Here is a 20,323-nt window from a genome sequence, read left to right on the forward strand (position 1 = left end):
ACGCGCGCGCGACGGTGTGGTGTCTGCGGCAACGTCGGACACAACTCTAGAACCTGTCAAGTAGTGATTACTTCGTCTGAAGAAGAGGAATTTAAGTAGTTACAAACATTTCTATGCGTTGTGGTTGCGTGTAGGTCAAAAATGTCGAGGTGGTCGGGTTGAGGTGTTTCACTCGCTTGTCTGTTTCACTCGCTTATCATGCACGTTATATATATATTTTTCAAAGCCTCAATACCTATTGGCCACGCAGGTGAACATCAGACACCATGAAACTTGTCATAACGCTGACCGCCTTGGCACGAGCATTTATGACCCCCAGAGATCCTTCTGGTGTTTGGACTCCCCTGGGTGGAGTAATAACATTGGGCTTTTCAGATCTACCCAGCCCATGAAGGGGCGACTCAGCCCGTATCCCATGCGCTCTTGGAGGGCGGGAGGAAGTTCCTTGATCGAGTCAATACTGTTGGCCAAGTATTGATTTTCCTCCTGCCTCAAGTAGCCTCTTGTGTTAAAGGTGGATAAGAGGACGCGGTCCTCATCCTCGGTCGTGTTTGCCGATCCTCCATGGAAGCATCCCGAGAGCATGATGAAGGCGTCACCAGGATTGAGCTCTGCATGAACGGTTTGCTCTTCTTTCGGAGGTCCTTCTCGGTAGTCCCATAGATGAGATCCTGGAATGAAGCGGGTGGCACCTGTGGCGTCGGTATGTTAGTGCTGTGCCCAATTCGACGGATACATAGATATTAGTTATCAAAAAGAAATATATGATAGCCATAAGCTTATCCTACCGTTCGCCTTGGTGGTTCGCGTCGCAGCTACAAATAACCCAATGCCGCTGTCTCGGCCAAGGGTGTGCTCAGCAACGGCGCAGTGATCAGGATAGTGAGGTGGATCGTCGCGATGAAGAGGCTGGGCTGCTGCGCCAGGTCCAATGCGGAAGACGATGGTGTTATGAAGTTGAGGAACACTGATGCTCTCTTCGTTCTTGTCGCCAACCTGGAAACCTTGCATGTAAGCATCTTTCCGCACTATAAGTATACATACCAGGAAAGCTAACCCAGTTGTACTTGCTATGGCTGGTGAGCAAGGCATCGGTGACGCCCATCCAGAGAGGATTTCCAACTATCGACGTGGCAAAAGTGGGTGACTTGCCCATCAAGCCAAAGGCCCGTCGAGTCTCTGGAGGAAAGAAGTCTCCTGTTCAAGCTGGTGTCAGAAAGGAAGAAACAATATGGGGGGTAATAAAGGGTTCTGGGCTGCTATTCATTACCATTCCATGGCTGGTCTGCCTCCAAATATGGATTGACATCCTTCAAAATGCGATCGATATCTTGCAGACACAGAAAATTGCGAATGATGACTCCACCGGCGATCTTGAGCGCATTGACAACATCTTCCACCGTCGCCGAGGAACTTTCTAGCTCCTTGACCTCTGGCAGTGGTGATCTGGATGACTTGATCGGCTTAGAGATGCCACTGAATCCAGGGCCGTCAATCGGGCTTGTATTTGCTTCATCGATGAGAGTTGCAGGTGCCATGGGAGAAAGGTGATGAACAACTCTTTTTTCTTTCAAAACACAGACAAGAAGAACAAACTAATGCCTTTTTTTTGGTCAAGTGTCAAAGATGTAGCATTATCCCCAAGAGTGCGAGGTCTAGCTTTGAAATGATGCTCTCTTGAGGATTTGCACATCTTCTATTCTGGTTCTCTGTTGCCTATCTTGGATTACTACCCATCGGGCCTGCTGACAGTAACGGTAACGGTAACATGCCAGTTCGGTCAGACTCCCTAATCGACCTCTTTCCATTCTCAGCTCAACTTCCTATTCTAGACGACTACTGCACTTCGAGAAAGGGTTGGACTCATTAGAATTGTGTCCGAAAATCTGGACCTTATTGTAACGTCAATGGTTTTATCGCCGTGTAATATTTGAAGTGAGCTAGGTACTCAGGTGCCTACCTAGGTAGATCAGAGAAGTTGGAACAAACAATTCTTCATCATTCACGGCCGGTGTTTCATTACTGGTTCGAGTCTTCTCTACTACGCTACATCTTCGTCAACTTGACAGGTATGAATTCGCCAAAGGTTGAGGGCTTCAACTACAAAGGCTACGAAGAGATTGCAGAGAAATTCGGTCTTTCTGCTGCCGTGAGCATTCCTTTAGCCGATAGACGGTTGATTGCAACTTCTGGACATGTGGGAATGCATGAAGATGGTCATATTGCGAAGTCCTTGCGAGAACAGATGAGGCTTGCCTTCAAGGTACCTAGTAGTGCTTAGGCTTTCTATGAAGTGATGGAATGGAACGAACTATTTGCTAACCCAAACATGTGAAACTTGTTTAGAATGTTGAGAAATCCATCCACGCTGTTGATCCGAGTTTAACATCTACGGATGTTTGGAATTCTGTGTATCAGATCACTACGTACCATGTCGGCGGCGTAGGCGAGGAAATCACGGGTACTATGAACGAGATTGCCAAAAGCTTTCTGGGTTCCCATCGGCCTGCTTGGGCTGCAATTGGGGTACAATCACTAGCAGCAGGAGACTTCGAGATGTTGGTTTGGGCGGTGATATGAGGATGGGTCTTGATGTCAAGATTTGAAGTTGTGCAACCCTGACTGATGGTCCGCAGCAGGATCTTGATGCTGATTATCAGTACGCTGGCAAGATAGGGGCCATGAACAAATCGATCTTCTATTGATTGGTTCGCATCAACCAAAGCAAAACCGCATCGGCTGCGTTCTCTGTTGTTGTGACTTTTGTTTCGCATCAATGACAGAGCCCCACCAAACACCTTTGTCACCCGACTCATCCCCTTCTGTCCATAATTCTTCAAGTAGTGTGGATGCAGTGGCAAACAGCTGATACCCTGAATGTGTGCTCCAGTAAAGGCAATAGTCTCGGATGCTCTGCCGTAAACAAGCATCTCTCGTTTCGCAACCAGCAAAAAAGAGCGCGAGTAGGACCTGCCTCTGGATTGGCGCCGTGTTCCGACATGAGTTTACGTGCTCAATGGTGAGTCTTGCGTAGTAAGCAAGTTTTCGAGGTGGCGTGTCGTGCCGGTTCCAGTAGAATACTCGGGTGATATAGATCAATAGCCCGTACCTCCAGGCCTCGGAACAGTGGTATATGTCCCGTTGGCGCTGCAGTTGTTCTTCAGACATGCTGTCGTCTTCGATTCGGAATTCAAGGCCCGGGTTTTTCCAGTTGATGATGGATTGCTGGATCTCGTCGACCAGAGTCAAGTCAAACCTGGTCCATCGCATTGATGCCGCTTTTTCCTTCTCTTCTGCCAGACTGGCTAGCTGTATCAGAGGAACCACAAGTTGTCTTGGGCAGCCGGTCACGTCGAAGAAACTCCATGACCGGTGATTTTCCAAAGGTAAAAGTGCTTCCAGATAGGAGTATGGGAGCATACACCCTTCCCGCGAAAGTAGGCCAATAGTCGCATCCCACCTGCGACAAATTTGATTATTCAAAAGTCCGATACAGGCAATAACACGAGGTTTCTGTTCACGACGTACCAGAGAAGCATGACCACTTGAGCCTGGGCTCTCGGATTATTTTCCCATACCCTTATCCCTCCAGCGATGCTGAGAAGCTTCTGGGCATCAGAGATGTACGAAATCCAGTCTCCGAAGGCAGACTGGGTCGCCTGTTCGTCCACCAGAATTAGCACTCAGCCATGTTTGATAGAATGTATGGCGACAATGGTAGGAACACGCACGTTCAATGTGAAAAGAACCAATGTGGTGTCTAGAAGTCGCACACCTTGCGCTCCGTGATAATTCTCAAGCTCCTTGCGATATAGTTGAATGGCTGTGTTTTGATGATCCACCACATCCGCAGATGGTCGGGTTCCTTCGATAGTAGGTTGCCTGGTGGTATGGTAGCAAGATAGTGCGAGGATTGCGTGTAGGAGAAACTGAGAGCCTTGGGAGGTTTGCGATCGGCACCTAAAAGGGTTACTCTGAATATCTCTGCTCAGAGGCAGGACGCAAAACTCTCGATCGTCTGTCACACGGGCTCAGTGATGCAGAGCAGTTGTATCGGGTATTTGAGAGACCTACACATATCGAGCAAGCCTCCGAATTTTTCGAATAAGCCCTCGTACAGCATAATGCCGTCTAGCGGGACCAGATCTAACGGAGAATCTGTCGAAGGAGGAGTAGGAAGACACGGCAATCTGGCGGGGTCCTGCGGCCAGGACAGCTCCGACGTGCCGTCCTCGCCCGTGCCGGCACGTGAATGTAGCATGTTGTAAGAATCTGACAGGTAAGAATCATCACAGCCGGACCCCAGTTCCGCGCCAGTCGACAAATCCATGTCTACGTCGCTTTCTGCGCCCAAAAGCTCTTTCGGGCCCTGGTAGGGTGTAGGAGACCAACTCCATGGACCAAAATTGTCCACTTCAAGGTCGACCAGAAAGTTCATGTCGGGTGAATCAAGGAGCAAGCGACCTTCTCCCCGCTTATCAGGAGTGCCGGGTGCCTGAACCCGAGGCGTAGAATGATCGAAAAGTCCAGTTTCTGCTCTGCTCCCTTGCGGTAGATCCTCCGGATCCTGCGGCTCCTTGCTCGGAGAAGGTTGCGGGTGGCTCGATGCTTTGCCGGATTGGCGGAAAGGCCGTTTGCGGATTGAGGGTTCGTTGGCGACAAACTTGAACTGTTGAGGTGCTCGTGGTTTAGAACAATGCCGTTTTTCTCGATCTCTGAACTGCGAAGCCATCTTGAGCGATAAAGGCTCGAGGTAGAAAGGGTCATCTGCTTCGTCCAAGATCTTTCTTGCTCTTCGGGCCGCTGGCTTGCGTCCGGACCATGACAACTGCATGGGGAAGCCGCCGCACAGGATGTCATTGTCGAGACAAGGCGAGCATTGCGGCCTCCTCCGGTCACATTTGCGATGATGTGCAGCGCACGTGTGGCAGTCTGTTTTCGCAAAGGCCAGCGAATTGGTTCGAGGCTGAGGTTGGGACGAGGATAAAGTCATTCTGGCGACGAGATGGGCCTGAGCCTAAGGAAGCCTCTAATGGGGGTGCAGGGGGTACTGGGGGCAATGGGGGCACTGGTCTTCGGTGGCTGGAAGCTCGAGGGATAACAGATAGCTTGGGCTCTGGGCTTTGGACTCTGGACTCTGGACTCTGGACTCTGGACTCTGGACTCTGGACTCTGGACTCTGGACTCTGGCCGGGGAGCCTTGAGCCTTGTGGCCAGCTGAGGAGCATGTAGAGGTCAAAAGGCCGCGTCTTGTGTCTTGTGTCTTGGGGCCATCTGGTTGCTCTTCTGACAATGTACTCCGCAATATTGACCGACGATAGTCGGCTTATCTCTTATCTCTTATCTCTTATCACTTATCGCCCCCTGGCTCAGACTTGCCTAATTCGCTCTCTTTCTGTATCGAGACAAGCGTGATCTATACGGACGGAGTATACGGAGTCCTGTCCTGTATTCCTGCCGTACCCGACATGAGAGCGGTTCCGACATCCCTCGTCTGCAGGTCCTAAGCGTAGATGCCTGACGTTCGACTTGATCAAGAAAGATTTTGAGGTGTTTGGAACGCCTAGGGGGCTCTTCTCCGGTCCCCCCGAGAAGATATCAATCCATTGCTCTACTGCTCTACCGCTCTACCAATCTAGGATAACTCCAACCTCACGCACGCCAATTGCGATGCCTCCTCTGCTGTCCATCCAGTATCTAACTGAGGACCCGTGAAACAAGCGGCCATCTCTTCATTCTCCGAGGCCAGATTCAGATTCAAATCTGGCATTCACCACGGAATCGACTCATCACCGATCTTCCAACCCGATTCCCTCCTATCTCGGCTTTAACACAGCAAATCCGGTGATTTTAGGCCGCCTTGTCTGTACCGATTTCAGCAACCACTGGCTGCAGCCCTTGCTCCCCGGAATCTGGCCTTTTCCCATCCCTAACCCTCTGCTTGTTCTTCTCCTCGCTCACTTCGTCTTGGGTTATGACGCCATGCACGCACGCCTCTTCTGTGATATGTTGCGGTGCAATCACGTCGGGTTCGAGAAAATAATTGGTGTCCCGGACACAAAACCAGGTCACACTCACCAGCGAGATCACCCCGACAGCGTAGAGGACCAGGTGAACGATAGCCTGGTCTAGATAAGAGACATTCTTGGAATCCATCAAAAATGCAGCCATCAGACCTAGGCTGGTTGTGCCCTTGAAGAGGCCAGCGTAGCGGGCGCACTTGTATGGGTCATTGGACAAGGCGGACAGCGTCCACTGCCCGCAGATTTGAAAGCCCGAGTATATTATGCCGCTAAGGATATACAAGACAAATCCAGACGCGAAGCTGGACATGCTCCAATCGACAGCTGGAGGAGGTTGACTCCGGTCAACGTCGTTGCGGACCAGCCAGCCAATGACGCCGGCGTAGGTGGCCAAGGTGATGACAGCCATGATGGCCACTCCAAGCATGCCTCGAGTCCTGCGCCTCGTCATATATTTGTTGTCCATGGCCCAGGCTAGTGCCAGGGGGGCGGGGATCATGATCATCTCAAAGATGATGTTGGCAAGAGATCGAGTCCGCAGGTCAAAATAGTAGCCTGGTCAGGAAGATGAGAGGCCACTTCACTTCAGCTTGGGGAAAGGAGAGGGGGTCTTACCATTGATGCTGCTCATCAGAACAAGAACAATCTCGGCACAGAAGATGCCCGGAAGGATAATAAGGATTCTCAGTTCCGTGAAGCAGGCGCCGACTCCTTTGACTTCGGTCCAGAAATCGGTGGGATGAAAGACGGCCAGGTGAGTGCCATCGTCCCGCACAATGTCTTCGGGGTCTTTCAAGCCAAATGCCGCCACCACCATTGCTAGACACATGATGACAATGAAGACAGCGTAGACCGCATTCGAAACGCCAGTGGCTTCGGTCTGGTGGAAATTGGCCCCAAAGGAGATGAAAGCTCCAACCGTGCCACCGAGGGATGTCAGGACCCATTGTACGGTGATATACATTGCTTTGCTGTCTTCATCAGCGTAGGCAAACTGGATGAATCCAGCTCCAGTCCACAGAAACCCGGCACTGATCCCAAGCATGGCACCAGCTAGTCAAGTAGCAAAGGATTAGTGGGATCCTCGGGCAACACCAAAGGTGAGACTCACCCCACAAAGGGAACCATTCAGCACCAGTACGGTCATAATACCCTTGGAGTGGACTGGTCAGCCTGCTGGTTCGGTCTTTTCATTTAGTTTGTGCAGCACGTTGGTACTCACAGAGTCCTCCGGTGTACAAAGGGTAGCCGATTGCTCCGATCACTCTGGAAGACGTTGTCAGCAGCGGGAAAGAAATGGCAGCGGTCGTGCTCATGTAGGCCAACGTACATGGTCATCTTCGGCTTGATCGTGTTGAGGATAGAGCCGCCCATCCACCCAAAGAGAGTGAACAGGCCATAAAGAATACTTCCATGTCCAAGTCAGCCCCGCTCTTCTGCATTGACCACAAGCAATGATGGAAGGAAAGGCATACGCGTTGGCTTCTGAAGCGACCTGTTGCGACGAGGGTCGACCACCACCTGCGCCGAGGCCAGTGACGGCGAGGTAGATGCCTGGAAGACAAAACAAGGTACTATATTCTTGCCTGTTAGTATGAGTTGAGCAAGTTGGACTGGAACGCACCATCCCACGAGGAAATTTTGGGTAAATGGTCGGTTGAGACGGAATTTCCCTCTCAGGATAGACGAAGTGGTCATGGCGATGATGGTGATGGTGATGGTAATGGTGATTGAGAAGGCAAAAAGAACTTACAGACAATCATGCTGCTGCTTCTGCTCTCGCTCGTCATGTTATACTTGCAGTCTCTCTCGAGCTTCTTGTCGTCCTTTGAGTTCGATTTCGCGTTTAGACTGGTTTAACTGTAGTGCAAAGGATGAATCTAGTCCATACACGGACTCTTTCTACAAGGGTCCTAGCGTTATCTTTCGAGATGCTGTAACCGTTCTTTGTGGATTTCCTTCTTATCGCTGAATGGCTTCTTTTCCTGATTCGGTGCTTGACAACTCGACTTCCTAGATGGACTAGCTGAAATGGGGAGACCAGGGCCATACAAATTCTAGTATATGCTCTTTTCGCGGCTACTAGGAGCGATCTTCACAATGCAAGAAAGCCTTGCAGGACTCCCCCAGAAACATGACCGGGCCATCGTTCCCTCATCCGGATTACCCTCCGGAGATTACTGGGTACGTACAACCATGGATATGCAGTCCGGGGGATACTGTAGACGTGAAAGTGGGTTGAAGTCGGCTCTCCTCTCCGACGGAACAACGTTGAACTAAATAGCACTTCAGGTTTCTTCGACGGAGCCCGAGTACAAATACCAAGTTGTACGCCTCGTTCAAGGCCTTGATGGCCCCCATGCACCACAACGGCAGTCGGAAGTGGTCGCGTCCGTACCTGGAGGAGTTCGGCCAGGGAGATTCCAAGTGGCACAGATGGGGTCGTACGCCCTCGTGAAGGACTTCGATCAGACCAACCTACACCATGGATTGCATATCTCACTCTACTTCCAGCCCTATCTTCCCCAGTCCGGGCATACGCAAACTCTCCTTTCCACCTTGGACCACGTCTCCAAGACTGGCCTGGCGGTGGTTTTGACGCTGGAAGGGCATGTTTCCTTCTGGATTAGCACAGGCCAAGCTATCGAGGTGATTCCGACACAGTTTATGCCGGCAACTCGGCGCTGGGTTTCACTTGACCTGTCACTGGACGCGGAGGGATCTCTGCACTATTCTTTGGCTCCGGTAGGACTGTTTGCAGAAAAGCCCGACCCAGCTATCCATGGGCAAGGGAAGCTCCGCAACCCAGTCGCACATCTGGAACGCACGTCTCTTCTCTTTGGCGCTGGCTACGCCTCGACACCGACCGCACCACCGGCAGCCACACAAGCGACCAATTTCTTTAACGGCCGGATCGACAGCCCCATGATCCGAAGTTTGGGGCCTGGAGCCCAAATACTCGCCCGGTATGATTTCTCGCTCCAGATATCTTCCGACACCATTGTCGACGTGTCCGGGCGAGGGTTTCATGGAACCCTGATCAACGCTCCTACACGGGCAGTTCAAGGATATGACTGGGATGGCACATCGGTCGATTGGGCCAAAGCATCTCATGGATATGGTGCCATCCACTTCCACGAAGACGACCTGGATGACGCCGGTTGGGCCACTGATATCTCGATTCGCATTCCGCCTGACGTCCGTTCGGGAGCATATGCTGTGGAAGTCGAAGCTACCAATGGCCGCGCCCACGACTCTATCACCTTTTTCGTGAGGTCGTCGGCCGAGACGCGGGCAAAGGTCGGAGCAAAGGTCGCGTTGGTCCTCTCAACCTTTACGTATCTTGCCTACGGCAACGAGCGCATGTATGACCAGTCCAAACCATCGCGGATGACAGCGCCCAACGCGGATTTTCGCATTCGAAAGGACGAGGACTTCTACAAAATGGAGCGACGCACCGACCTGGGCCTGTCCACTTACGACGTGCACTTGGATGGATCAGGAGTTATGTATTCCTCAGCCAAGCGGCCTTTACTTGCTGTCAGGCCCGGCTATATGCATTGGGCGCTCTATCGGCCGCGCGAGTTCAGCGCCGATTTGCTCATGGTTGGCTTCCTGGAACATCACCATATACCATATGACATTGTTACCGACCATGATCTCCACAGCATGGGTGTTTCATGCATTCTTCCATACAGCACTGTCATCACCGGCAACCACCCCGAATACCCGAGCCTCGAATCCTTGGGCGCATATACCGCGTTCGCCAGGCGCGGGGGAAATCTCATGTACCTAGGAGGAAACGGGTTTTACTGGGTTTCCGCCTTGGATTCGGCGCGCCCTCATCGACTAGAGGTGCGTCGCGGTGACCAGGGTGTGCGCACATATACCGTGCCTGGTGGAGAGCGAATTCTCAGCACGAACGGGCAGCTGGGAACATTATGGCGGTCTCGGGGCCGGCCAGCAAATCATCTCTTTGGTGTGGGATGCTGTGGCGAGGGCACCGGGCCAGGCGTGGCTTACAGGCGGACCGGGGCAAGTCAAGATCCACGGTTCGCTTGGATGTTTGAAGGAATCGGGCAAGAAGAGCTCTTAGGGGAGCATGGCTTCGGCGGCGGTGCCAGCGGCGACGAAATAGACAAGTTCGATGTCGGCAACGGGAGTCCCGTCAACGCCGTCGTCCTGGCCACCAGTGTAGGCCACCCAGAGGACTTTGGCATCTTTCCTGAGGACGTGGGGTTTCCCATTTTGCACACCCTTGGGACTCAAACCGCCGAGATCCGGTCTGACATGGTGTACTATGAGACTGCCGCTGGCGGGGGCGTCTTCTCCGTAGGGAGCATCAATTGGTACTGCTCACTGGCGTGGGATGGCTACAACAATAACGTTGCCACACTGACCAAGAACGTACTACAAGGGTTCTTACAAAAGAAATGGCGTATATAGTACCCGCAGCATGTGAGACCATGAACATGGATCTTTTTGACCTTAATTTCTCGACTGGCGAACTACAGACACCTATCAGTCTAAGCCCAGCTCGTGACTTCAGGACTCTGGTTGCCAGCCGGGCGTACCGGCACTGATAACACGTTCGGACAGCCCAAGCGGAAGAGATGAAGATGAAAAGGATTGCCGGTTTCAAACCCTCTTTCCTTTTTCTGATTACCGTGACCCATTTTCTACTCTCCTTCCTCCTCTGGCCACCTCAGCGAGAGCGAGAGCCTGCCAGCCTCGTCACGATGATGGACAGACGATAGATATATCTACGTGGTCCCCATTGAGATCATACCATATATTAATCCCGTAGCGGCCTCACCAATCCCACACAGTGGTCGCCGTACCTACGGATTGTGTCTGCATTTGCATTTCCCTTTCCATCTCTCTGCAAAAGACGCCATGGCTTCCTCCAAAGAAATCACTATCGACGATGTTGAGCTTCAAGCTCACGGATATGAGCGTGGCATGCCCCGGCAGTTCTCTTTGCTATCACTCATGGCCTATCCTATGCACTGCTGGCACCCTGGAATGGGTTTGGAAGGTTCGTTCTACAAGAAACCGAACCCATGGTCAGTGTTCAGGCCTGGGCTGACCTTGAGGCCGAAACAGTGCTATAGGAATAGGCCTCACGGAATCTGGACCCTCTGGGACCCTTTATACCTTTATCATTGCAGCTGTGATGACGGGAATTGTCGCGACGGGAATGGCGGAGCTCTCGTCCGCGTATCCTGTTGCCGGGGCCCAGTACTACTGGTCTTTCATGGTATCTCATGGTATCCTCCCCCGACTGGGCTCCGTTTGCCTCATATTTGTAAGCTCGTCTATCTCTATGCCTTTGGACGTGCGCCTGCGTCTGCGCCTTCGACATTGACTGACACCGCCCAGCTCGGCGTCAGTGAGCACACTAGGCTGGTGGCTAGGCCTTGGAAGCATTTGTCAATTCATTGCAGCCATGATCCTTGGGATGGCCAAGCTCTACAACGAGAACTACGTTCTGAAAGATTGGCACATATGGCTCTGTTACGTGGCGGTCATCTGGACCGCATGCGCGCTGGTCATATTTGGATCTCGAATCCTTCCTGCTTTCAACCACTTTATGAGTGAGTGTCCGTGTCCCTGATATTATGCGACTCGTCCCTGCTACTAATCCACCACTCAGTGTATTTTTCCTTTGCCGCCCTGATCGTCACCTTTGTCACTCTCCTCGCATGCGCGGCACCGAACTACCGGTCGACAAGTTGGGTTTTTGCAACCACCTCGAATGCCACTGGTTGGAAGAGCGATGGCTTCGCCTTTGTCCTCTCCGTCTTGAATGCTCTCTACGGATTTCTTAGGCGTAGATGCCGGAGCACATATGTGTGAAGAGATTCCCAATCCTACCGTCAACGTGCCCAAGGTGATTGTACGAGCCCTGTGCCCATCTCCCATCTATTTGATTGACAAATGCAAATGGCTTATCACTCATCAGATCTACCCCGTGATTATCGGATTCTTTTGTAGTAAGACACGTTTCCGAACTCCGAACAGCCACTTTTCGAATGCAAGCTAACTCTAAGCCCCCAGCATTTCCATTCTCCATCGCTTGCATGTACGTCATGACCGACCTGGACGCCGTTTTGAACACCGACACAGGCCTTCCTTTGATGGAACTATATCTCCAGGCGACTGGAAGTAAAGCGGCCACGGTTGCTCTCATGAGCGCCTTCGCAATCTGTATGTTTGGAGCGGCTTGTGCCAACATCACCAGCTCGAGCCGCCAGATGTGGGCAGCCTCCCGAGACAATTGCTTTCCATTCTCGAAATATTGGAGCCAGCTTCATCCCAGAAGGCAGATGCCACTTAACGTGGTGTGCGTGACTGGCACCCTGACATGCGTAAGTTGTTTGATTTGGCGTTTGGCGATATATCTATCTATCATCGAGAGCCGCCGATCCTCCCTACCTAAAAGTTTGAAGTTGAAGCAGATTCTGACGGCGACGGCGACGCCGAGCTGCAGTTGTATGGCCTGATCTTCCTCGGCTCCTCGACGGTTTTTGCCTCGATGGTGGGAGCAAGCATTGTCTTCATGACCACATCGTATGTCATTCCACAAGGCATTCTAGCTTGGAGAGGACGGGACGCCATCCTTCCGGAACGGCCGTTCGGGCTGGGAGCTTGGGGACTGCCTGTCAACATGATATCCTGCATCTGGGTGGCAGGCATTGATGTTCTTTTCTGCTTCCCTACAGCCATGCCTGTGACCAAGAACAATATGTCGTGGATTAGGTATGATATGATCCTCCTCCCTCCACATGGTCGTGGTCTTTGTGCATCGACAGCTGGTCCGGTCCGTCCATGAGACTAACAAGGAACTGAACTACTAGTGTTGTCATTGTCGCGCTCTGCTTGTACATCCTGATTGCCTGGAACGTATGGCAGAAGAAAGTCTTCAAGGGCCCTGGAGGAGATTTACCCGCGATGCGATTACAAAGACTTGGAGCCGAAGCCGAAGCACCACATACAAGATTTACCCTCCTCGATGGTTCTTCCATTCCCATGGATGAAACGCCGGCTGAAACCCTGGCGGGGAAAGAGAACGTGGCAGGCAGGAAAAGGGCATCAAGTTGAGGATGAGGATGAGGATGAGACTGTCTCACAGTTAAGATACACGCGATGCACCAACCAGCATCTAAAAAAAAGAGGCCAGCAACTAAAGAGACCAGGAACTAAAGAGGCCAACAAATAAAGAGGCCAACAACTAAAGAGACCAGCATCTAAAGAGACCAGCAATTATGAATGAGCACCTGAGGTCAACTCCATGGGTGGGGAGGACGATACTACTGTTACAGAATTGCTTTGGACATGACATGCAGACCATCTCGAAGCAGTCCGGGCAAGGCTGAATGAAGCAAAGTACTCCGTACTGTAGGCTCGTTCCCGTACTTTTACTAGGCCCCCAAAAGTCCGGTGGAGTCGAGCATAGGCATGTTGGATGTTCGATGATGAGATGGTTCGTTCGATGCCACCTGACCTTTTGGCCGCCTTGCAGATCGCCTTCGCTGGTGGTAGTATGTATTGGATAAGGTAGTCAGGGGGGGCGTTGGAGTCGCTTGGACGCTGTAGGCCGGCATCGTCCTTAGGCTCGGATCACACACACATAAATAGGCGGTCTGCGGACCAGACACCAGACACCAGGCGAGGCACCACTTGGGTGAAGATGCGAGGGGCGCTTGGGTACTCGTACATATACTCTGTACATACTCCGTACAATACAATACAATGGCTGCCTGCAGAGCGTGAAGGACGACCAACCAACGACCGGCAGGCCGACGAATGAAAAAGAGCGAGTAGGCGCCCATGCTTACACTGCCTTGTTAGCAGAGCACCTGCTGGCACCATCGAGTCAGCCTGGTACAAATCGGGTTTCATGATATAACATCAGGGACGACGACCACGCCCCGACTACCCCGAGGCCCAAGTCGTTAACGCTCTTCTCTCGGAAGCCTTCTAAGCCCAGAACCCTCGATTACACTTGGACGCAGAATGTGGCCGCAGCATCATCTCAAGTCATGGGCTCCATTCCGCATCGATGCTCTTGGCCTGATCACCATCATCGGAGCACCACAGGTCAACCGAGCACTCGGGACCTTGGTCACCCACGGCTTAGCAGAGTATCTGCCTTTGTTGGCACAGCAAGAGCTCGCGGGAGATTCCATCTTGGAACCCATCACTGGCTTCCATTTATACAATCTTGACGATCACATCTACGCCACCGATATTGCTGGCTGGTTCGGCCGATGGCTAAAATACCAAAAGTCGCTCTCCTGGAATTCGACATGCTTCTTCATTGACACTATTGACAATCCTTGGACAATGCCAGCCTGGCAGAAAGCGGCGGGGATTTCCTTGCCGATTCTGTTCATGACTGGAGCTGCTGCGCTCGCTGTCGCCGCCGAGGACTGGTTCGGCCTGGCCAACGTCGGTGCTTTGGCCGTCTCGGTCTTGGTTCGCGTCGCTCTTCTCAGTACACTGCGGGCGGCGTTGGATGACGGGCTGATGCAGGTCTTCGGCGAGAAATGGGCCTGGAGTATGAAAAAGATCTTGCTGGTCACGCCCGAGGGCAAGGCCATAACTCTGTTCGCCCCGCTCGGGTTGGTGACAGAGGCGATCCTGACGACGCCGAAGGTGGCCCATCCCACAAGATATCGGCTCTGGCGTTACCTGGGCTGGTTGTGCTTCGGCGTCCACATTCTCACCCTGGGGATGAGCTCGCTCGCGTCTCAGATCCTGACTGTTTGCTTGTTGTTGACCAGCACTTTCATTGTGACGAGCTGGATGGTCAGCAAAGAGTATTACGTTGGCTCCCATATCAGAATCAGAAGGTTTGATGACCTCGGCGACCGAGAATCAAGAAGACGTGCTTACGTCCGCCTGGAGATGAGTCCAGAGCAAGAGCAAACCTTCGCCACTTGGGGAATCATGCCACAAAGGGCCAATGCCACCTGGTGGGTCGAATACGAATCCCTGAAAGCAAAGCAAGACAGAAGCAGATTCCTAGCTTGGAAGACCGAGTGCCTTGCCTCAACCCGCCGGCCTCCGGCATCTGGATGACGGAATGGGAGTCAGAAGCCGGCTTTTGTTAGTCAAGACACCATTTCTGGGTGTCAGCAAGCGGGACGCCCTCAAACAGATTGTGCATATCGTCGCGGACGAGAGATAGCAATCCATCTGTCATGCACGTTCCAGCCCACCGACGACTTCTATCCTCCCAAGGCTCATAGTCGCGGATGTGTTCCTTCAAAGCCGCGCTACCTCGCTGTTCATATTGTGCAATCAGTTGCTCATCGTCTAATAGCCAGGCGTTCTCATGGTCAATCGTCTCTTGCACTATGCGCCCATGGACATCTGTGGATGACAAGCAACGTTTAAAGAGTCGATAGGTCTGCATGACCGTAGGGAATTCTGCGTCAATGTGAAGCTTCCGGAAAACAAATGCAGGACAGATCGTTTGGGCGTAGTAGATGTCGTCTTCGTTCGCGACTATGCCCACTACGAGCGAAAGCCGCACTTCAAATCCTGGAACGGAGAAGTCATCATGCAGTTGGACGGGTGTCAAAAGCGCCAGCGAAATGTCGGAGAGACCAGTATCTGTGGGACATTGCAGCCGGAAAGGGTGGCTTTGCTCTCCATCAAACCCACGGCAGGTGACGTGATACCAGACCTGCTCGTCGACGGTGACAAGAAACGACTGCAAATTGGCTCTCGCTTTGCCCAAGAGTATTCCTGGACCTTCAAAACTGAGCCCCGACGAGGTAAGGGTAGCTTGGTCGCGCCCGGGCTCGTACGAGGCTGACGGCTCATCTGCCCACTTGGCGAAAAACCTGTTGCTGTTATTCAGAAAAGATGACGGTGCCCATCGGAAGCCAGTGTGCGGGAGATGGTCTCCGCTCCAGAAGATCAATTGCCGCGAAAGCTGGGGTAAGCAGGAATAGAACGTCTGCATGCGCATCTCGTCGCTACTTTGAGACACTGTCCGCACCTTTTCAGGGCTCAGATTTGCTAGAGTCGCTAGACATAAAGCTTCGTCGGAAAGCACAGACGTCTTGCGGAATTGGAGCGTCTTGTGTACTCGATGCAGTAGCTTCGCTGTATAGTCGTCTTCGGTGGAATCTTGAAGGAGTCGAAGTTCTTTATAAACCCCACGTACGCCAGGGTAGTAAATCGCCCAGGGGTTCTGCTGCCACCGTAAGTACACTTCATCAATATCTACTGCACGGTCAGCGAACTGGAAGCACAACCTTCTTGCAAGAACCCCTTCCTGGTATGTCCAAAGGCGTCTCGTCCAACCAGTGGAGGCAATGCGCAGCAAGATCTCAAGATCAGTCAGGTCTTGACTGGCCACCTTGGTCAAGGAGTGGTCAAGGACGAGGACGACACTAGCCTCAGCATAGGTCCTGCGCATGTACGAAATTGCCAGGTCGTAGGCGTCTTTCATTCGCTGACTCATGTTCTCAATGTCGACAGGACATGAAATAGTGTCCAGCCATACTGGCAGACCCGTGGGCGAGAACTGGCGGCTGAGACCCAGAATCCATCGGAGCTGGCACTCGAAGACGGCATTCCTTTTAGGGTTGCCCAGTCCATCGGACCAGATGTGGGAGATGGCGAGATATTCCTTACCCTCGGTAGTGCATGTCAGCTTAATACCAGAATCGGGCCCCTGATCGGGGTGTATCAAGGGCAGATTTCCGTTTTCAAGAGCTTCGAAGATTTCGATTTGCTTAGCTTCGCGGTCGGCACAGCCATTACAGCTGTGATGTGAGCGAGGGTCTTTGCCAGGTGCGATGTCGTTTGCGTTACATCGGGCCTCTTTGCATTCGCTATGATTTCCAGGATCTCTAGGTAGCAAACGGCTCACAAAATATAGGCTATGAAGATCAAGCAGCCTGGTCCAACGTTGGATGTCGGTTCGACACCACCCATCTAGAGCCATTTGATTCGAGATCAAAATGTCTGAGAGTGGCCACTGTCGGCTGGGAAGCTTCGAGGTCCTCGGCTCGATTACAAGCTGGATGGTATCACACAGAGTCATGACTGAGAGCATCACCAATTCCAGGCTCGGGTCGACCGTCTCCAAATCGACATGGATCTCGCCGATGATCCCAGCTGCAAGAGCAACGGAGCGTTCAACGTGTTCACGAAGGACCGAGCCAACTTTTGAAACGTCATCCGTTAAGCTTTCGCGGGCCAAAGGCCCAGAACGGCGCCGTTGTGACGACAGGTTGCCTGCTCTCGTTCGTCGTGATGAAGCGAAGTAGCGAAGTGGTCTGGCCCAAGATCTGTCGCAGAAGGCCAAAAAAGAGCCAAGATTGAACGACCTACGCTAAATCTCGATGCGAATGTCTGCTCCTGCTAGGTTTCAACACATCTTGCACGGTCCAACCAACTCTCCTATCAATGTAAGAGACAAAGTCTCCGTTGTCGTATGGTTCATCGAGGGGCGGATATGAGCCAAGCAGATATGGTATCTCGATATGGAGCGCTTGGGGACCGCTGGGAAGTAAAAGATGATTCATGGCGACTACCGTGGTCGAGTGGACGTGGAATGAGGCTGTGATTGAGTAACAGTGTACGGATGCATTGTACGAGTACTTGGTAGTCAACTCCGCAGGCACCAGCGTAAACATAAAGCGGCCGGTGGTAATAACGTTATATACAGGGTTAGATTGATGACAGGACGAGACTGTTCTACTGCCGCTTTAAGCCGATAACTGGCCTTCAGCCTCTCAACTTGGGTGCGCCTGGCCTCCGACTTACAGAGTACTGGTCACCATGATGGATCTGAATCACACATGGAGTGGCTGCTGGAAAGAAGAGATGTGCATAGAGGGGAATAAATCTATTCCAAGATAACTCGCCTGTGTTGATCTTGACTGTCAACCTCAATATTTGCTGATGCAAAACCTGCGACATCCCACGGATCACCCCCTTACAGGTTAGAAAAAATCCCACGGAAGAGAGACTTCGTAGCTAGGGTTGGAGTTCGATTGGTCATCAGGGCGTAACGAGTCGTGAGGAAAAAGGGCTCAAGGAGTTTTTTTTTTCTCCCTCAATCACACCAGTCTTCAGATATTGCTGAATCATCTCATCAGAAGTAGAGGTGAGAGAATAATGTCCAGAGTTGACCCAACGAACACGACAAAACTGTTGAGACGCGCGGCGTCCTTCCCCTTAAGAAGTAACAACCATCTCGGAGTCGCCGCCGCACAGGTACGCCGCCCTGCACCATTATTTTCGTGGCGTCGAGCGTGAAAGGCTTGATTCTTGGTTCTAAAACAACGGCATCGTCGAAGGGACTGCGTCGTGGGGGCATAAAACCAGGCCAGTCCGAAATAGAGCCGTCAAAAACGTCGATAATTCTATAAAAATCTGCTCAGGGCCATCCTGCTCGGTGTCTAAAAGCCCGGGGTGTGGTATCAGTTGCACATGATTTCACATGGCAGAGACCAGTTTGTTCCTCTGGCTCCATTATTGTCATCGTTACGATAAGCAAACGATGGATACTGTTGAGACCGGCGATGGAATTGTGACATGTGAATGGAGCGGCCAGCTAAGAGAGATCCGGTTAAAAGCTATAGAATAGCTGTATCGGAAAGTCCCGCGGGGTTTTTCCATTTTTTTTTAAGGCGCTCGGGGTTTTCCCGCCGGTTTTTCTTGGAGCCGCAGTGGCCCTGCAGGAATCTCGCCTCGTTGATTTCTTCATGCCTGGCATCATTTATCATTAGTCACAGCACTCTGGGGAGCCTTCCTTGTGCCAGAGGTTGGCCGGAATCAGTGGGCAGTCGTTGTGGCGTGAGGAACCACGGTGGGACCGGCGATGGAAAAGGTGCAGCCGAAAAGCCTCATCGGGGAGTTTGACATGTGCGTGGTGGTGAGTCCGACCTCGGACTTGCAGGAATAAGTCGACTCCAGGAGATAACCACAGCGCCAGCGCCGCCTTAACCGCCAGAATGTGTAAGCCGGGAATTTACGGCGTGCATCCAGTGTAGACAATAAGTCTCACCGGCAGTGACCAAATATTCGGCCGTAGCTGGAGCCCGTGCTCGTTAGGTGCTCGTACTGTACGTCCAAAACCGTTAGTAGGACATAATGCTTTGACGACACCGTCTGTGCTCTGTGCGTGCGACCGTATCACTATCACGAATCCGTTCTCGGACAATATGATATCTTGTCTCCAAGGACAACGCCGTACAGAATTCGGCCGGGTCTCGACGTCGACGCTGAACATGAAGTCACAGAAAGGGCCAAAATAAGCCGAAGGTGACGTGATTTACTCCAGAGCGCCCGTCGCAGGCCTGGTCAGTCCACTGGAGATGGTAAGCTTACCCTCATGAGAACACCCTGTTGAGATGAGACAGGTGATAAGAACGAGTTGACCAGACCCCAGTGTCACCTGCCGTCCTCTACTCCATATCTCACACCTTCGAGTCGACCTTCCCCACAGGTGGATTCCGGGGGACTCTCAGGCTGAAGTCGAGTAAAGGTTGATATCGCTCGTGGGGAATTGATCGGTACCGTCAGGCCACGCCGCTATCTCGTAAACGGCCACCAGAATTCGATTCTGCGAGGGCCGTATTTGAGCCGACATGGTGCGGGAGCTTACAGAGTAGACACCGGTTGGACGATCTCCTTTACACATCCGCAATGCCGATGGGTAGACTGGCGATCCCAACAAATACCATCCAGAGATCGGTGATAGAGAGTAATAGTAATCACGATGACTTCAGACTCGGTCACAGCGTGAGGCAGATCAGAGTGAGCGCGTTGATCCTCCCCACCACGCAGTGCCGGGCAGCGACGTGAAGCTGGTGATGCATGATAGAGTCGACGGTGGTGGATGGTTATCGACCTTCCGGCGTCACCAAGGCCCAGAACCTCCAGCTTCCCTCACGATTGATATTCTAACAACGTCTAGATGTTTCCGTACCTGGCTGTATCTCAGTGTCAGGTGCATGGTGGATAGACTGGAGAGGCGCCAACAATAATGGCAAGAGATAGACTAGTAGATTGGTAGATTGGCAGCAGCGGGATATCTAGGTACCAAGTCCGGCCGAGTAGCTAGAACCACTTGGTTCGGGATGGTGTGTGGTCTGGATGCCGATTCTTGTCCTTGACTCGCCATGCCTGAATCGCATATGCACGAAGGTACCGAGGAGGCTGCATGGTTGCGTGCTGGATGTCCGTCCGGCACGCTGTCTTCGAGAGCAAGGTATTATTGTGTTCCTGCGTCAGCTCTACGGTGCAAGGAACCCTTCATGTTCGAC

At 52.2% G+C, this 20,323-nt stretch overlaps 8 protein-coding genes across 8 annotated transcripts; 4 read left to right on the top strand and 4 right to left on the bottom strand.

The window, feature by feature from the left end:
- Positions 1 to 306: 306 nt before the first annotated feature.
- A1O3_06926 (uncharacterized protein) lies at positions 307 to 1,538 on the bottom strand (the record flags this gene model as incomplete). The annotated part of the gene is made up of 4 exons (XM_007737040.1): positions 307 to 692; positions 789 to 996; positions 1,058 to 1,197; positions 1,271 to 1,538. The coding sequence occupies 4 exons, from the start codon at positions 1,536 to 1,538 to the stop codon at positions 307 to 309; spliced, it is 1,002 nt and encodes a 333-aa protein (XP_007735230.1).
- Positions 1,539 to 2,071: 533 nt separating this feature from the next.
- Positions 2,072 to 2,580, top strand: A1O3_06927 (uncharacterized protein; the record flags this gene model as incomplete). The annotated part of the gene is made up of 2 exons (XM_007737041.1): positions 2,072 to 2,263; positions 2,347 to 2,580. The coding sequence occupies 2 exons, from the start codon at positions 2,072 to 2,074 to the stop codon at positions 2,578 to 2,580; spliced, it is 426 nt and encodes a 141-aa protein (XP_007735231.1).
- A 135-nt stretch (positions 2,581 to 2,715) lies between these two features.
- A1O3_06928 (uncharacterized protein) lies at positions 2,716 to 4,993 on the bottom strand (the record flags this gene model as incomplete). The annotated part of the gene is made up of 4 exons (XM_007737042.1): positions 2,716 to 3,460; positions 3,529 to 3,659; positions 3,732 to 4,018; positions 4,075 to 4,993. 4 exons carry the CDS (start codon positions 4,991 to 4,993, stop codon positions 2,716 to 2,718), a joined length of 2,082 nt encoding a protein of 693 aa, XP_007735232.1.
- An 857-nt stretch (positions 4,994 to 5,850) lies between these two features.
- On the bottom strand, positions 5,851 to 7,068 carry A1O3_06929 (uncharacterized protein; the record flags this gene model as incomplete). Its single annotated transcript, XM_007737043.1, has 2 exons — positions 5,851 to 6,578; positions 6,639 to 7,068. 2 exons carry the CDS (start codon positions 7,066 to 7,068, stop codon positions 5,851 to 5,853), a joined length of 1,158 nt encoding a protein of 385 aa, XP_007735233.1.
- A 1,055-nt stretch (positions 7,069 to 8,123) lies between these two features.
- Positions 8,124 to 10,469, top strand: A1O3_06930 (uncharacterized protein; the record flags this gene model as incomplete). The annotated part of the gene is made up of 2 exons (XM_007737044.1): positions 8,124 to 8,207; positions 8,316 to 10,469. 2 exons carry the CDS (start codon positions 8,124 to 8,126, stop codon positions 10,467 to 10,469), a joined length of 2,238 nt encoding a protein of 745 aa, XP_007735234.1.
- A 1,003-nt stretch (positions 10,470 to 11,472) lies between these two features.
- Positions 11,473 to 13,127, top strand: A1O3_06931 (uncharacterized protein; the record flags this gene model as incomplete). The annotated part of the gene is made up of 6 exons (XM_007737045.1): positions 11,473 to 11,620; positions 11,680 to 11,790; positions 11,855 to 12,019; positions 12,084 to 12,394; positions 12,469 to 12,785; positions 12,884 to 13,127. 6 exons carry the CDS (start codon positions 11,473 to 11,475, stop codon positions 13,125 to 13,127), a joined length of 1,296 nt encoding a protein of 431 aa, XP_007735235.1.
- Positions 13,128 to 14,042: 915 nt separating this feature from the next.
- Positions 14,043 to 15,110, top strand: A1O3_06932 (uncharacterized protein; the record flags this gene model as incomplete). Its single annotated transcript, XM_007737046.1, has 1 exon — positions 14,043 to 15,110. One exon carries the CDS (start codon positions 14,043 to 14,045, stop codon positions 15,108 to 15,110), a length of 1,068 nt encoding a protein of 355 aa, XP_007735236.1.
- A 28-nt stretch (positions 15,111 to 15,138) lies between these two features.
- On the bottom strand, positions 15,139 to 17,575 carry A1O3_06933 (uncharacterized protein; the record flags this gene model as incomplete). Its single annotated transcript, XM_007737047.1, has 2 exons — positions 15,139 to 17,326; positions 17,382 to 17,575. 2 exons carry the CDS (start codon positions 17,573 to 17,575, stop codon positions 15,139 to 15,141), a joined length of 2,382 nt encoding a protein of 793 aa, XP_007735237.1.
- Positions 17,576 to 20,323: the final 2,748 nt, after the last annotated feature.

Source organism: Capronia epimyces, assembly GCF_000585565.1.
Source record: "Capronia epimyces CBS 606.96 chromosome Unknown aczIQ-supercont1.6, whole genome shotgun sequence".
Classification (NCBI taxonomy): Eukaryota; Fungi; Ascomycota; class Eurotiomycetes; order Chaetothyriales; family Herpotrichiellaceae; genus Capronia; species Capronia epimyces.